Here is a 17,869-nt window from a genome sequence, read left to right on the forward strand (position 1 = left end):
CTCTTTCTGGACCTTTACCTGTAGCTAGATACCATCCCAGTTCTGGCTCGAGGCACCATAAAAGCAACAACCTGAAATCACTGTGAAGGCAACCACCTTTCATTCACCACTCTAACTCCTCTCGGTATACCTGGACCACTGAGAATTCTGAATGACTGATTTTTGGTCTTCCTGGGTCCTTTACCCAGCTTTCAGCTCTTGCCTACCACTTCCCCCATCTATACCCCGTTCGGACCTCAACCTCCTTTGCTAAACCATATCCACCCATCCTTACCCTCCAGAAACAACTTTCCTAGACCAGATAAATCGCTCCTGCCCTAAACTTTCTCCTGTTGACCAAGTAAACTTTCTGACTTTATGTCAGATCCCAATGAGTAAATGATGTCTCACCATGCTCATTTCCGCTCTCCCTGAGCCTGTCCCGTTTCTGTTCACCCCTGACATTTTCCTACTAAAGCCAAACTCACAGCAAGACACCTGCTTCACAAGCTAGACTTTTAATCCCAGGTCTGGGAGTAACAGCCCATGTTTACTGAATGCTCACCATGTAGTAGGGACAACTGTAAATACCTCATGGGTGTGATCTCAACAAATCCATGCCTGTGAGGTAACCAGTATGATGACCAGCATCTCATTTAATCCACACTGTGAGGTTTACCAGTAAAAATAAAAGAATAACCAGCCTTAAAATGTCTTATGTAATAGGGAAGTTTATTACCTAAATTAGAGATCTTAAGGTAGGGCTGACTCCAGTTATGGTACAACGAGTGCATTTGGGCAGATATAGATGAGATCTCTGAACCCCTCAAATCCTCCTAAATGTTCCTGGTTGGCAGAGGTAGCTCCCACAAACCCCACAACCAAACTTCTCTGATTTAACATTTCAAAGAGTTCTTCTCAGCACCCACCCCACTCCCTCAATGCCTCTGAGCCCTTCAGGCCCACGAAGAGGTCTCAGCATAGCCCAGATAGCAGGACAAGGTCTAGGTGAGGAGATAGCCAGGCATCTTGCCAATTTCCACAGGCAGGAATCTGGGACATATGTAGGAGTGGGGATTCTAAGAGTGTTCCCCCAGGGTGATGAAATGTTAAGATCACTATTTACTATGGGTACACTCACCCAGGACCCAGGATTTCATGTTAGCTCAAGCACCTGAAAGGGGCATTAAAACAATATGCTACATCGTTAATTGAAGTCTGAACTCAGTAGCACCCCACAGGCAATAAGAATTAAGGGACAGATTCTCCGGCAGTGTTGAGGAAGGAACCCAAAGGCTCAGGAAGGTAGTAATAGTGTATGTGTCCAGATTTACACCCGTTGTCCCAGTCTAATTATTAGTAGTGTCCCCTTCACTCTCTAATGTCCCAGTTTGGGATGGTATGCCACCTGCTCAACCACCCTTACCCATGCCACCCTGGAGGCCCCAGAGGACACACTCCTCTTGCCAGTGCTTTAGGAAATGCCTTGGTGAGGAGAGTACCAGAATCCCTATAAAACCCTGTGGTAGCTGTCCTCTGTAGCCTAGAGATGACAGTGGTGAATACTGGGATTGAATTACGTTCCGTGATCTCTGGGGAAAGAATGGGAGTCAGAGTGATACTGGTAGAGGCCAGTGATAGCACTTAACCATTAAAAGACACTCCTTTCTTCTTCTTCTTTTTTTTTTTTTTTTGTAGTGCTTGATATTTATTGAAAAGAACGTAAATGCTTTTTCCAGGTGGTACTGAGGAGCTGGGCTGAGTGCCTGTTTTTGTTTGTTTGTTTTGTTTTTAGTATTTTTGTCCAAATGCACACATCTGTTGGGACTGCTGCAGTTTTGAAAGAAAAAGGACAGCTGTGCAAAACTGGTGCATAGGAGAAAAGAAATGTCAACAATTTGGCTGCCAGGCACACTAGGCCCCTGCACCAATCTGGTGGGGAAGGGGGAGGACTCTGGGGGTAGGTAGGGAACTAACCAGGCTGAAAGACTGACCCCTTCAGGGGTTGGTGAGCTGTCCAAATTAATGTCCGAGGAGGAGATACAGCCAACTCAGGCATCTTCTAGGTTGGTCCTTATTTTCAAAGGCCGTGGTCTGTCGCTGGAATGTGGTGGATGGTGGTGAAGTGGCAGCGTAGGTCTCTGGGCAGATGGAGGCCTTGCAGTCAGCAGGGCAGAGCTGTGCGTAGTCTGACCAGTTTGTAACAGGGGCCTGCCCTATAGTTGGTGCTCAGGACAGAGTCCAAATTAGCAAGGGAGGGTCCTGGGGCTGGCCAGAGTGGGTGGCGGCCCGCTTCAGAGCGAGGCCCCAGCAGCAGGTAACTGGAGCACTGTTCCTGGAACAAAGGCAAGCACTACGGGGGGGATGAGGGAGAGAACCGGAGGGTAGGGACAGGGATCGGAGGGCGAAAGGGAGCTTGGCGGCTCCGGGCCGGGCCGGGGAGGGGGGAGAGGAGAGCGGCGTGCAGGGCCCTCCCCCCTGGGCAGGGGGGGTCTCCCGGCCTAGTAATCATCTTCTTCTTCGTCGTCGTCGTCTTCTTCGTCGTCATCCCAGCCAAAACACTGTTTCATCTCATCGAGGAAGGCCCGGTAATCACCTAGGATGGGGCTATCCATCTCAATGTAGGGCACCACCCACTCCTCGGCTTCCCCGGTGAGCAGGCTGATTAGGAATGCCACCTTCATGGCGTCGTTGCAGAATCGGTTCTCGTTGACGAGCATGTAAGACGCCGTCTGCACGATAAACTCGGGGAGCCGGGAGCTCTCGCCGCTAAACGTTTCGGGAAAGGGCACCGGGCAGCTCGGCGGACGTACCTGGCGCAGCAGGGTGGCCCTCTCGCACACCAGCAGCCGTAGCTGTTCCATGAGCTGGCTGTTCTCGATGCTCAGGGCGCGGTGCCGCATCAGGAGCGCGTGCAGCAGTAGCACCAGTTCGTCCACCATAGCGAACGACTTGGAAGTGCAGAGCTGGGTTCGGCTCGGTTCGGCTAAGGTGCGCACGGAGGCCTCGCAGGAAGTGCGTGTCCGCGGAGGCTCACGGTGGCCAGGGGCGGAGGGCGGTGCGCGCAGGGGTCCGGCGGCTGCGCAAGCTCCGCCCGCACAGCCACTTGGGCGGCCGGCGCGCCGGCGCGGCCCGGGTCGGGGGGCGTGGTCAGGGAGGCTACCGGCACCGCGTGGGGGCGTGGCCGGGGGGGGGCCGGGGCGCCGAGACATGGTCGGGGGAAGGGGCGGGCAGGGTCTCCGGGTGGCGGGCGGGTAGCTCTCCAGGCCGACGCGTGTAAAGGCAGGGGACCCCGGTGGAGCCCCGGATGTGGGCCCGGCTTTAGCCAGGAACGAGTGAGTGCTAAAACCCATCTCTCAGAGAGGGTCAACCTGCTCAAGTTTAAAGGATTCATCGCCCTTCAACTCAGCCGACTCGCACAATTCAGTATTTCTTGGTGGGTCTGTGGCTACTCGATTCCACTTGAGTGTTTTGTTAACACATTTCCTTGCTTATTTAACTTTCACTCACCCAGAGAACTGTTAGCACTGCTGGCTGCACCGCGGGAGTCACACACTCTTTCAGAGTTTTGAAAGACGCTTAGGGCTCCTCTTTCAAAACAAAACAATATTTAAAAGGGGGATTTTTCTTTGGTTGGGAAATAATATTGTGTAATTACCTCCTTTTAAAAAATTATTTTTCTAAACAGTGAAATATAAAAAGTTTTGCAAAATCAAAATTGGAGAACCATTTGCAGGCTCTTGCCTATCTTTGGCCCTGTAGTTCATGAGCTAATATCAGTGTCCCTTGGCCATCATTCAGACATTATTCGTTGCTTAACAATGAAGACTTGTGTTTTTAAATGGTTTTGGTGTTTTACTTTGAACATGATTATTCAAATAGTTGCTGACAGCTAAGTTGGGCCCAGGACCTTAGAGCTGACATTATATTGGCTCTGCTTTTAAAATATATCCCCAGTTTAATTACTTCTTGTAACTTCTACCACTAACACCCTGACCCAGCCTTCCTTTCTCACCCAGACTGCTGCAACGGTTAGCTTTCACTCTTCTCTTCCTACAGTATGCACAGGAGTTTTGCTTTCTGGTGGTTTCAGTTACCTGTGCCAATGGTGGTTTGGTCTCGAATCAGTTGACCCTCCTTCTGACCTACCTTCAGAAAGTCAACGGTGGCCTGATGCTGCGTCACAATGCCTATGTCATACACCTCACTGCATCTCACCACTAGGCATTTTATCACCTCAGATCATCACAAGAAGGGTGAGTACAGTACAATAAGATATTTTAAGAGATATTTTGAAACTTGTAGTAAAGTGTTATAAACATTCTATTTTATTATATTAGTTGTTAATGTCTGACTATGCCTAATTTATTGAAACTTTATCATAGGTATGTATGTATAGGAAAAAACATAGTCTATATAGAACTCAATACTATCCTCAGTTTCATTCATCTACTGGGGATCTTGGAACGGGTCCCCTGTGGATATGGCCAGGGAAGGGGTGGGTAGTGTCTCAGGGGAGTGGCTCGTATTTCTCTGTGCCCACAGATAAAGGCAAAGAACTTCTTCCCAGAGTAGGCACAGGAATCCTTTAGAACAAAAGTGAGAACTTTTTACTCCCCTACTCAAAATCCTCCCAACAGTTTTTCCCTCTCACTTGAAATAAAAAGCAAAGTCTTGGTCGTGGCCTCCCTGCCTCATCTCCTGTGCCTATTCCCATGATCATATTATCCTTCTTGCTTATTCTCACCACACATCTGGCCTCAGGATCTTTGCATTTTCTATCTTTTCTGCCTTACGAGGCTCTCTCCCCAGTTAGCTGCCCAACTCCTTCTCCCACGTTTTCAGAGAAGACCTTCCTGATCACCTCATCTATCAGAGCGCCCCACTGTCTATCAGTAATCTCTAACCCCTTACCCCGCTTCATTTCTCTACATAGCATTTATCATACTAGCAGCCATCATATTGTATAGCACTTTGTTCATCAGCTGGCCTCCACTTTAGAATGTAAGTCAATGTGAACAAAGACTTTGCTTTGTTAGCTGCTCTATCCTGAATGCCTGGAAAAGTGTCTGGGCCAGAGGAGAAGATCCGGAAATGTTTGGTGTGTGAAAGAATCTGAGGGTACAGATGTTGAGATAAAACATAGAAGTGGTGGCTGCACAAAGTGTTCAAAATACTCTTCAAATTGTCCAAAATGTTCTATCTCTGATCATGAAACCGTGAAATGATGACTGACATAATAAAAATGGAAAAATAATTTTTAAAACACCGTATTTAGTATTTTTACAATAGAATTGGGTGGGCATCCATGGAAGTGAGAGGCTGAGAGGAAAGAAACGGGGCAAGGTCCAAGTAGAAAGAGGGGGACAGATCACACTACTGAGAGAGTGCACAGGCAAGAGAGCATGTAGGAGGGACTACGAGGCTTGGACTCTTCTGTGATATGAGCTCCCGCACTAGATAAGAAGCCCCTGGGGGCCAGGCAGAGACCTCTCTGTCTTCTGTTCAGCATCTCAAAGTTTTTACTGGGTACCCCATGAGTGTTCAGTGGATGGAAAGAAGGGACAGGAAGTGTCAGATGCAGGTTTCTGGCCATTCTGCCCATTCACAGCTCTTGGTGGAGGGTGGACCTGCTGCACAGTAGTGAGTGTCCAGCTCTGCTTTCCATGTGTAGACCCTAATACAAGAAGAGATGCCCAGGGTTCTAGTCCCAGTAGCAAACGGTCTGTGGTGGGCACCAGTTCTGATGATTGAAAGGAGCTGCCTCAGTGACCCTTGAACAAGGACCATGCACAAGGATGAGCGCTCTAGGAGCCTGAGACCCAGAAGGGCAATACATTGGTGGCACGGTACCACAGTCTCAGCTTCTCTGACATGCACATGCCCTTCCATGGAACGATTGTTATATACTGGACTTCTGTGAATAAGGCAGGTCTGCTGGGGACCCAGAGATAATTAGGCTCGTGCTACCCTCATCCTCTTCCTTATAACCATATGACAGAGGAAGTCTGGAAGGAAAACAGAGGAGGCAACCACTAGTGTCACCTCTGAAGGGGCTCTGAGCTCCTAGAAAATAAGAAATGCCCTGACCAGAACTGATCACAGAGTTGAGCAGTGACTTTGGGAAGTGCTTCCCAACTTGGAGGGAGGGAGAAGAGACAGGCAGTTCATCAGTGACCCAAGGGGGAAGCAGCTGGGAAGAGGTGAGTGATATCAATAGCTAAATTGTATAGACTCATAATGTTCATGTTAACCAGCTTTCTGGTACCCCTGATACTCTCCCCACAATGCTAAGGCCTGCTAGCCCTTCCTTCTCCATTCACCTTGCTTAGGGCTGCACGTCACTCTCCTTACTCCCTCTCTCCTCTCAAGTGACCCTTGACTGTTCCTTTTCAACTGTGTGAAGATGCTGGGGGCAGAGGCAAAGTACACTGTGTGTCTTATTCAGGCTTAGGAACTTAATCAGGACAGCTCTGGTTCAGAATGTCCTGTAGTGTTTCAGACTCCAGTATTTAGCAGGAGCATTGATCTCTGGTGCTTATCTCTTCTACCACCTTCCAAGCCTTAAACTCTGCCCTGGTATAAACTAATAGCCAGACTTGTAACATTCCCTTGAAACAAACATGAAAGTATCCCTTGGTTCTTCAGCCTCCAGAGGGGTGTGCACAGATTGGGTAAACCAACCTGGCACTGGAATATGCAGCCAGGTGCAGAAAGCCCCTTTGGAGGGGATATCTGTGAAAGGGTCACATGGGTGCCACTAAGATCCAGGCTTCTGCCCATAGACCTCTCCCCCTCCTTCTCCTTAACCAAGTACACCTTGGACTACTCTTTACAGTAACAAGAGGGCTATGGAGACCTCTGGCTTAGAGAGAGGAATAAGAAGGTGTAGCTTCACCCTCTCCAGCTCACCAAATGTCCTAAAACATTTTTACATGTTTATTTAAGTACTAAATTAATGTATTCTTATGGTTGAAAGAAATTAATACCAGTGTGTTAAAATAAAAAGGAAACGTTCCTAGTACCTCTCCTTCCCCCTACAAAATCTCACTTGAAAATTCAAAATTCAGTTTGTCTCCTTCCAAATAGATACATGAGGTTCACAGAATCCAAATACACATAGCTCTGCTAACAAATATGTTGAATGAGTCATGTTGAGTGATCAAGATACATGTCAGGAGACACAGATAGGATACACAGATCTATCTTCTTCGTGATTGCATAATAGTCCACCTGAATTTCTCAGATACACTTCTGCCTCAAAACTAAAGAGACCCGACTTTGTTCAGATTCTCAGATGATGAAGGAGAAGGATAGTGCCAACTACAATCACAGTCCCAAAGATACAGAACTAGAAGATCAGATTTCTATAAATGAATGTCTTCTTACTGAGTAATTTGTGTTATTCATGTATGTGTTTCCATTGTGCTATAATCTAGAATTTATTTCCTACAGTATATTGCGCTAGATTTTTATTCCCATTTTTTCTCAATCCTAATTATTTTAATATAATTAGTCACCTTGAACATACAAGAACTTATATACTTGGTTTGTTTCTGGCATTTGCATACATTTTAGAAAGTATCTGACATCGTGATAAATCTGAGGATACTGCATGTGACACATGCATCATTGTGTGAGCGGTCATATCCAAGTGGACATGTGCATATTGCTGCCCTCTACCACCAACGATGCTGCTTGTGATGAGAACCGGCAGGGTCACAGTATGGCAAAAATAAAATCAAAACTGGCCATGTTTTCTCTAAGGGATATATATGCTATGTAAAAGGAGTGAAGCACATTTCAGGGCAGCATCAGGGAAAGAAAAGAACTTTTGAAATTTGGGTTCAAATCGTCATGCTCTTGTTTACTATGTGGCTTGAGCTAGTCACTTAATTCTTCTGAGCCTCGGTCTCCTTTTTAATAAATGTGTATAATAATAGGATCTAAATCATAAGACTGCAGTGAAGATCAAATGATAAAACATAAAAGTATTTGGCAAACCATAAAGTGCTATACACAGATTGCATATTATTTTTCACTGGAGAATTGTGATTTATTAGTCTTGCAGTGACTATATTACCTGCATTTTAAACTTAATGTGTAGTTAGTTCACCTCTCTTATTTCATCCTAGTATCTATAAATTTAATGATAAAACTTAAATTAAAAAATGTTTACTGTTGAACAAGAAGTAGTTGGAAAAATAAAATAAGGTTTCATGTTGGTCTTGCTTTCTGTCAGTTCAAAGTATGCTACTCTCATAATGATGAGACATGCTTTTTTAGGGAAAAAAGTGTCCATTGTAACATTCTGAGGGCTACCTTGTAACATTTTCTGTTTTCTCTCTCAATCATGGGAGAATTCCTGCTACATCTGGGTTTGGATATATCATGCTCTCACAGAGTAAAGAGGCAACTGTACTTCCAGAAACCTTCTTTCATCACTGTGCCCCCATGGTGGTCCTCCTGGGAGAGGCCAGTAGTCCCAGGGGCATCTGAGAGAAGGAAACAGTGTTTCTCTCAGCTCTAAGAGCATCTCTGGTTGGCCCTCAGCTGAGTTCCAGCACCTCCTCTCAGGTTCCCTAAGCTTTTCTGCTAGCCTCCTTCAGCACCCTTGGCTCCTCCGGTCCACTCCGTGCCTAGTTCTCTCAATATGGAAAATGGACTCTTTGAGTAAAAATCCTCCCTAGGTAAGAGGAGGTGTGTATCTTTCTCAAGTCTCATACTGGTTCCCACAAGCACCCCAGTGTTTGTGCAGAATGGGGATGGAATCACAGAATCTCAGAGTTGGAGGGGACACTGCTAGTTGCTCATTCTAAGGGCTATTCTGTTGTTAAATGAGAGAAGGACCTACAGAGTGGCCCACTAATGAAAACCATTCATAGCTGAGGAAATGAAGTTCCAAAGGAGATGAGTAACTTGCATAAGGCAAACATGACATGAGCAGGAGGGGTAGGGCAGAGTGAGAAGTTGAGAGAGAATCTTAAGCAGGCTCCATGCCCAGTGTGGAGCCCAATGCAGGGCTCCATCTTCTGACCCTGAGATCATGATCTGAGCCAAAATCAAGAGTCGGACACTTAACTGATTGAGCCACCCAGGTACCCCATAAGACATCATCTTTAAAGGCAGCATGGAATTGTAAAAAGAAAGTTGGACTAGGGGTGAGAATACCTGGTCCAGGTTTTACATCTGACATGTTCTTTCATAGATAGGCCATTGAGCATCTCTGAAACCCAATTTCCTTATTTGTAAAAAGTGAATAAAAATGCCCTCTCACAAAGTTGGTGTGAGTCTCAAGTGAAAACATGAATATGAAAGTAAATTTTAAAGTGTAAAGTGTTTTTCACACATTAATTCTTTTTTAAATTTACTTTTATTTAAATTCAGTCAATTAACATATAGTGTATTAATTACTTTCAGAGGTAGAGTTTGGTGATTCCTAAGTTGCATATAACACTCCGTGCTCATTACATCACGTGCCCATTACATCACGTGCCCTTCTTAATGCCCATCGCCCAGTTACTCCATCCCCCCCACCCCCTCCCCTCCAGCACCCCTCAGTTTGTTTCCTATACTTAAGGGTCTCTTATGGTTTGTCTCCTCTGATTTTGTCTTATTTTATTTTCCCCTCCCTTCCCCTGTGATCCTCTGTTTTGTTTCTTAAATTCCATATGTGAGTGAAATTATCAGAATTGTCTTTCTCTGGTTGACTTATTTCACTTAGCATAATACCCTCTAGTTCCAGCCACCTCATTGCAAATGGTAAGATTTCATTCTTTTTGATGGCTGAGTAATATTCCATTATATATTTATATATATGCATGCCACATCTTCTTTATCTATTCATCTGTTGATGGACCTCTGAGCTCTTTCCATAGTTTGGCTATTGTGGACATTGCTGCTATGAACATTGGGGTGCAGGTGCCCCTTCAAATCACTGTTTGTATCCTTTGGGTAAATACCTAGTAGTGCAATTGCTGGATCGTAGGGTAGGTCTATTTTTAACTTTTTGAGGAACCTCGTACTGTTTTCCAGAGGGACTGTACCAGCTTGCATTCCCACCAACAGTGTAAGAGGGTTCCCCTTTCTCCTTATCCTCGCCAACATTTGTTGTTTCCTGAGTTGTTACTTTTAGCCATTCTGACTGGTGTGAGGTGGTATCTCACTGTGGTTTTGATTTGTATTTCCCTGATGCTGAGTGATGTTGAGCATCTTTTCATGTGTCTGTTAGACATTTGTATGTCTTCTTTTGAGAAATGTCTATTTATGTCTTCTGCCCATTTCTTGATTGGATTATTTGGTTTTTTGGTGTTGAGTTTGATAAGTTCTTTATAGATCTTGGTCACACATTAATTTTTAATTTCCATTCTTTTAAAATTTGTTTTGAAATAATTTCAAATGTAAAAAATACTTGTAAGATTTTTATAAATTCCTACGTATGCTTCCCTCAGGTGAACCAGTTGTTAACATTTTATCCCATTTGGTTTATCTTTCTCTCATAGTCAGTGTGTGTGTGTGTGTGGGAGAGAGGGAGAGAGAGAGAGAGAGAGAGATCTTTTTTCCTAAACCATTTGAGACTTGCAAACATGAAGACTCATTTCTGCTTATTACAGCATGCGTTTGCTATAAACAAGTACACTGTCCTGCAAAACCACAGCCCAACTATCAGAATCAAGGAGATTAACACTGATATAATGCTACTTTTAATAAATCCACTGACCCCATTAAGATTTTCTGCAGTTGTCACCAAAAGGAAATGTTTAGGTTGAGCATCCAGTCCTGGATCGTGTGTTACATTTAGTTGCCATGTCTCTTCAGTCTTCTTCAGTCTGGAACAGTTCTTCAGTCTTTCTTTGATATGACCTTGATAGCTTTGTAACTTTACAGAGTGTCCCTCAATTGCTCGTATTTCTCCATTATTAGATTTATTTTATGCACTTTTGGCAGGAATACCACAGAAGCGTCACTGTGTTTTTCTCAGTGCATCATATCAGAAAGGACACGATGTCCTTTTGTTCCATCGTTGGTGGTAGTAATTTTATCAGTTAGTTAAGAGAGTTTCTGCCAGGTTTCCCCCCTCCGAAGTTAAGATAATTACTTTGTAATTATAAAGAAATATTTAATATTAGTTTACATTCTACCCTAAAAGAGAGTTTTTCATCTTCTTTTATTCATATCTTTATTTTTATCAGTATGGTCCCTTGAATTCTTATTTTATACAGTAGATTATAATCCATTACTGTCTTTATTCATGCTGATGTTCAAATTTCCCAGATTTGAAGTGGGAACCTTTTTAAGCTGGACCCCTGTCCTTTTAACATGCTTACTTTATTCTTTAAGCACTTTCATTCTTTCTGAGACAATAAGATGTTCCTGGCTCATGTTGTACTTTTCCTGCCCCAGCTCTGGAATCAGCCATTTCTCAAGGAACCCTCATTACTTTTAGTGGAGAATGGTTTTCAGAAATAAAGATATCAGGGTTAGGAATGCAAATTGACATTATAGATTTTTCACTTCTAGAACAACTATATAGCCATATGGGAAAGAAAGATAAGCTTCAACTCTTACCTCACTTCATATATAACCATTAACTTGAGATAGATAGACTTAAAGTAAAAGCTAATAATATGAATGAAGCTTTTATCCATAAAAGAAAAACTTACAAATTAGATTCATAAAGATGAAAAATATATTGCTCATCAAAAGATGCTAAGAAAATGAATAATGCAGTAGAACTTAAGAGAGTATCAATTTAAAATTGACTGCTATATACATATATACATATGAACATCACGGTAACCACAAACCAAAAGCCTGTAACAGATACATAAAATGCAAAGAGAAATGAATCTAAACATAACACTAAGGAAAGTCATCAAATCAAAAGGAAAGAGAACAAGAGAAGAACAAAGAAACAGAGAAGAACTACAAAAATAACCAGAAAACGTTGAACAAAATGGGATCTTTTCTGACCACTACAGTATGAAACTAGAAATCAATTACAAGAAGTAAAACTGGAAAAACACAAACATGTGGAGGCTAAATAACATACTACTAAACAAGTGGGTCAATGAAGCAATCAAAGAGGAAATCATAAAATACCTTGAGACAAATGAAAATGGAAGCACAATGTTCCAAAAATCAATAGGACACAGCAAAAGCAGTTCTAGGAAGGAAGTTTATAGTGATACAGGCCTACCTCAAGAAACAAGAAAAATCTCACATAAACAATCTAATTTTATACTTAAAGGAACTAGAAAAAGAGCAAACAAAACCTAAAGTTAGTAGAAGGAAAGAAACGATAAAGATTAGAGCAGGAATAAGTGAAATAGAGACTTTAAAGATGGAAAAAAATAAAGAATCTAAGATCTGGTTCTTTGAAAAGATAAACAAAATTGATAGAACTCTAGCCAGACTCATCAGTAAAAAAGAGAAAAGGACCAAATAAAAAAAATCAAAGAAATTAAAGAGCAGAAATTACAAATGACACCACAGAAATACAAAGGATTGTAAGAAACTAATGTGAACAATTATGTGCCAAAAAACTAGACAACCTAGAAGAAATGGATAAATTCCTAGAAACATAAACTACCAAAACTGAAACTGGAAGAAATAGAAAACTTAAACAGACCAATTACCAGCAAAGAAATAGAATTAGTTCTCCAAAGCCTTCCAACAAACAAAACACAGGACCAGACAGCTTCACAGGTGAATTCTACCAAACATTTAAAGAAGAGTTAATACCTATCCTTTTCAAACTATTCCAAAAATTGAAGAGAAAGGAATGCTTCCAAATTCATTGTATGAGGCCCACATTACCTTGATACCCAAACCAAACAAAGATACTACAAAAATTACAGGCAAATATCCATGAAGAATACAGAAATCCTTAACAGTATTGGCAAACTGAATTCAACAATACATGAAAATGATCATGCACCACAATCAAATGGGATTTATTTCAGGGATGCAGGGATGGTTCAATATCCACAATCAATCAATGTGATACCCCCACATCAACAAAATGAGGTATAAAAATATGGTCATCTCAATAGATGCAGAAAAAGCATTTGGCAATATTCAACATCCATTCATGATAAAAATTCTTAACAAAGTGGGTATAGAGGGAACATACTTCAACATAACAAAGGCCATGTATGACAAAACCACAGCTAACGTCATACTCAATGGTGAAATGCTGAAAGCTTTTTTTCTAAGATCAAGAACAAGACAAGGATGCCCACTCTCTGCTTTTATTTGACATAGTACTGGAAGCCCTAATGATAGTGATCAGACAAGAATAAGAAATAAATGGCATCCAAATTGGTAAGGACGAACTAAAACTGTCACTGTTTGCAGATGACGTAGTCTATATAGAAAACTGAAGACTCCACCAAAAAACTATTAGAGCTAATAAATGAGTTCAGTGAAGTGGCAGGATGCAAAATTAATACACAGAAATACGTTGCATTTCTATATACAAATATCAAACAATCAGAAAGTGAAATTAAGAAAATAATCCCACTTACAGTTACATCAAAAAATAAAATCCTCAGGAATAAATTTAACCAAGGAGGTAAAAGACCTGTACTCTGAAAACTATAAGACAGCAATGAAAGAAATTGAAGATGACACAAATAAATGGGAAGATTTACCATGCTCATGGATTGGAAGAATTAATATTGTTAAAATGTCTACACCACCCAAAGCAAATCTACAGGTTCAATATAGTCCCTATCAAAATAGCAATGACATTTTTCACAGAATGTGAACAAATAATCCTAAAATTTGTGTGGAACCACAGAAGACTCCAAATAGCCAAAGTAATCTTGAAAAAGAACAGAGGTGGAAGTATCACACTTCCATTTCAAACTATGCTACAAAACTATAGTAATCAAAACAGTATGGTACTGGCACAAAAACAGGCACATAGATTAATGGGACAAAATAGAGAGCCCAGAAATCAACCCATGCTTATATGATCACTTAATCTACAAGAAAGGAAGCAAAAATATACAATGGGGGAAAAGACAGTCTTTTCAATAAATTGTGTTGGGAAAACAGGACAGTTACATACAAAAGAATGAAACTGGACCATGTTATTGCACCATATAAAAAATTAACTCAAAATGGATTAAAGACCTAAATTTTGACCTGAAATCATAAAATTCCTAGAAGAAATGTGGATGGTAAACTCTTGGACATTGGTCTTAGAAAATACATATTTTTTGGACCAGTCTCCCCAGGCAAAGGCAACAAAAGCAAAAAGAAACAAATAGGCTACTTCAAACTAAAAAGCTTTTGTGCAGCAAAGGAAACCATCAACAAAACAAAAGGCAACCTACTGAATGGGAGAAGAGATTTGCAAATGATATATGTGGTTAATATACAAAATATATAAAGAACTCATACAACTCAACACCAAAATCCAATTAAAAAATGGGCAGAGGACCTACACAGACATTTTTTCAAAGAAGGCTTACAGATGGCCAACAGACACATGAAAAGATGCTCAACATCATCAGGGAAATGCAAACCAAAACCACAGTGAGATAGGAAAATATAAATTAACATGAATTAGTAAGAAAACAAAAAACAAAAAATCTATGATGAGATGTTATGTTGCACCTGTCAGAATGGCTATTATCAATAAGACAAGAAATAAGTGTTGGTGTGGATGTGGAGAAAGGGAACCTTTATGTACTGCTGGTGGGAATGTAAATTAGTGCAGTGGAATATAGTATGGAGGTTCCTCAAAAAATTAGAAATAGAAATACCATACAATCCAGCAATTCCACTTCTGGATATTTACCCAAAGAAAATGAAAACACTAATTTGAAAAGATATATCTATCCCTATGTTTATTGAAGCATTATTTATAATATCCAATATATGAAAGCAACCTAAGTGTCCATAAATAGATGAATAAAGATGTAATATCACGCACACACACACACACACAGTGGAATATTACTGCTCAGCCATAAAAAAAAATAACGAAATCTTATCTTGTCATTTGCAACAACACAGATGGACCTAAAGAATATTATACTAAGTGAGATAAGTCAGACAGAGAAACACAAACACCTTATGATTTCACCTATATGTGGAATCTGAAAAACAAAACAAAACAAACAGACTCATAAATACTGAGAAAAAAACTGGTGGTTGCCAGAGGGGAGGAGGATAGAGAGATGGGCAAAGTAGGTGAAAGGAATTAAGAGGTACAAACTTCTATTTATAAAATAAATAATTCATGAGGATGTAAAGTACAGCATAGGGAATATAGCCAATAATAATCATAATAGCATTGTATGGTGACAGATGGTAACTAATTGTGGTGATTATTTCATAGTGTGTGTACATGTTGTGTCACTATGGTGTATACCTGAAACTAAAATAATATTGCATGTCAATAAAAAATCTATATTTTACAAAGCTTGCTTTTATTTGGAAGCCAATATAAATAAATTTCAAATTATCAGAAAAAATGAACGGATAAACCACTGAACATATATATACACACATAAACACACCAAGGACTAATATATATAATAGGCAAATATATTTTAGAATATATAAATAGGACATATATATCAGGAATATATAAGTAAGTAAGTTCTAAAAATCAAGAATAAAAAGACAACCCTTAGGAGATAGTTTGGCAGTTTCTTATAAAGCTAAACATATTCTTAGTTAATAATAATGTGTCACTATTTGCTCATCAATTGTAACAAATATACCACACTAATGCAGGATGTTAATAATAGAAGGAACTTGTGAGGTGATGGTTGAGGAAAAATGTGAAACTCTATACTTTCCACTGAATTTTCTGTAAACCTTAAACTGCTCAAAAAATGAAGTCTATTTACTGAAAACAAAAGGCAAACAACTCAATTTTTTTAAATGGGCAGAAGTCTTGAATAAACTAATTTACAAAAGAAGACATAGGAATGGCTAATAGGTATCTGAAAAGGTGCTTACTATCAGTAGTATAAGGGAAGTAGAGTAAAATACTATTTTATACTCATTAGAATGACTTTTTTAAAAAAAACCTGATAATTCCAAATGATATTGAGAATGTGAAATGATTGCAATTTTTATACACTGCTGATAAGAATGTAAAATGATACAGCCATTCTTGAGAACTGTACTATTTGGTAATTCCTTTTACAGTTAAAAATATATCTGTTCCTAAAATAAAAATATATTCACAAAAGATTTCTCCTAGAATGCTCATAAAGCATTGGAAACAACCCAAATGTCTATCAACAGAAGAATGGATAAAACAAATTGTGGCACTTCCTATAATCAATACCATTCAGCAAAGTACTAAAACACACAGCACAAGATGAGTCCCCAAAGCATTTTGTTGAATGAAAGAAGCCAGCCATACTTGTGTGGTTCAATTTATATAGAATTCAAAAACAGACACAACTGCTCTGTGGCGATAGGAATCAGAACAAAGGTTGCTTGGGGCTGGATGTGCAGGAGAGATTGACTGTGAAGAGACACAAGGGAAATTTTGAGAGTAATTAAAGGGTTCTAATATTTTAACTGTGGTGATTGTTACATGGTTCTATACAATTGCTAAAGCTCATCCAACTGAACACTTGAGATCTATGCCTCCTAATTTATATAAATATGCCTAAATTTAGGGGGAAAATATTGGCGTGTTCAAAGATCTTAAAAGAAAAGCTGACATAAGAATTCTAAGCATAGCAAATCTGACATTCAAATATTAAGACACAGAGTGTTTTTTGCACTTAGGGGAAAGTAATGGAGCATATTTCCCAAGAGTCATTTTTGAAGATACTGCTAAAATTCAAAATTTAGCTATATCTCTGTGAGGGTCTGTTCAGGTAAACAAAGGACACTCTCTTTTCATACTATTTATATATGCACAAATTTCAGTTATTGTGTGTTGTGGGCTGAATTGTGCCCCCCCCCCCACACACCTAATTCATATGTTGAAGTCCTGAGCCCGGAACTCAGAATATGACCTTATTTGGAAATAGGGAATTTAGAGAGGAAATTAAGTTAAAATGAGCTTATTAGGGTGGGCCTTAATCCAATATGACTGGAAAATTTGATTGCAGACACATATAGAGGGAAGATGATGTGAAGACATGGAGAAAATGGCCATCTACAAGCCATAGAGAGAGGTCTGGAACAGATCCTTTTCTCATGGCTCTCAGAAGAAACCAATCCTGCTAACACCTTGATCCTGGACTTTTAGCCTCCAGAACTGTGAGAAAATAAATTTCTGTTATTTAAGCTGCAAATCTGTGGTACTTTGTTATGGTAGCCCCCAAAAACTAATGGACTGCGATTTAGTTAATTAACACCACTGCTCAAAAAATGGTTCAAATGTCAGTTACCACAGTATATCAATTGAATAATTGCATAAAGTACAGATTTTGCTGCTAACTCTTCGGTCCACATATGACTATGTAAATAACAAGTATGCATCATGATGAATGACCATATTACTTCTTACACAGTCTGTCAGTGACTGGTCACTATACACTTGATATTCAGTTCAGACACAGACAGCAAAGCCTGCTAATTGTGTTGCATATTTTCCTTCCATTGATAAAGCTATGTGACATTTTATAAAAATGGATAATAGAGAGATGGAATTAATCAACAAATGAAAGTATATCAAAGAAACAAACAAACAAATAACACCTAGCGTGAAATGGGAAAGTGGTTGTAATGAGAAAGATAAAAATGTCACGAAGAAGTGACATGGGCAAAACCCCTCACATTAAAGTAACTCTTAAAGAAATTTCACAATATTGAAAAATGCAAAGGATAAAATATTGGGAGCTGATCTATACTTAGAGAAGAGTATGATAATTTGCCAAGGTATAGAAAAGATGTTTGT

At 40.3% G+C, this 17,869-nt stretch overlaps 1 protein-coding gene and 1 long non-coding RNA gene across 2 annotated transcripts; one reads left to right on the forward strand and one right to left on the reverse strand.

Annotated features, from left to right (window-relative positions):
• Nucleotides 1–692: 692 nt before the first annotated feature.
• Nucleotides 693–3,065, reverse strand: LDOC1 (LDOC1 regulator of NFKB signaling). Its single transcript, XM_026479754.4, has one exon. It carries the CDS (start codon nt 2,919–2,921, stop codon nt 2,481–2,483), a length of 441 nt encoding a protein of 146 aa, XP_026335539.1. The 5' UTR covers nt 2,922–3,065; the 3' UTR covers nt 693–2,480.
• Nucleotides 3,066–3,239: 174 nt separating this feature from the next.
• LOC113241882 (uncharacterized) lies at nt 3,240–17,252 on the forward strand. Its single transcript, XR_003311739.4, has 3 exons — nt 3,240–3,415; nt 4,039–4,235; nt 17,079–17,252. It is a non-coding gene; the product is annotated as an uncharacterized LOC113241882 (long non-coding RNA).
• The last annotated feature ends 617 nt before the right edge of the window (nt 17,253–17,869 follow it).

Source organism: Ursus arctos, chromosome X (assembly GCF_023065955.2).
Source record: "Ursus arctos isolate Adak ecotype North America chromosome X, UrsArc2.0, whole genome shotgun sequence".
NCBI classification, from domain to species: Eukaryota; Metazoa; Chordata; class Mammalia; order Carnivora; family Ursidae; genus Ursus; species Ursus arctos.

Coding starts and splice junctions, on each gene's coding strand:
- LDOC1 (XM_026479754.4), bottom strand. CDS start 2,921: ATGGTGGACGAACTGGTGCTACTGCTGCACGCGCTCCTGATGCGGCAC.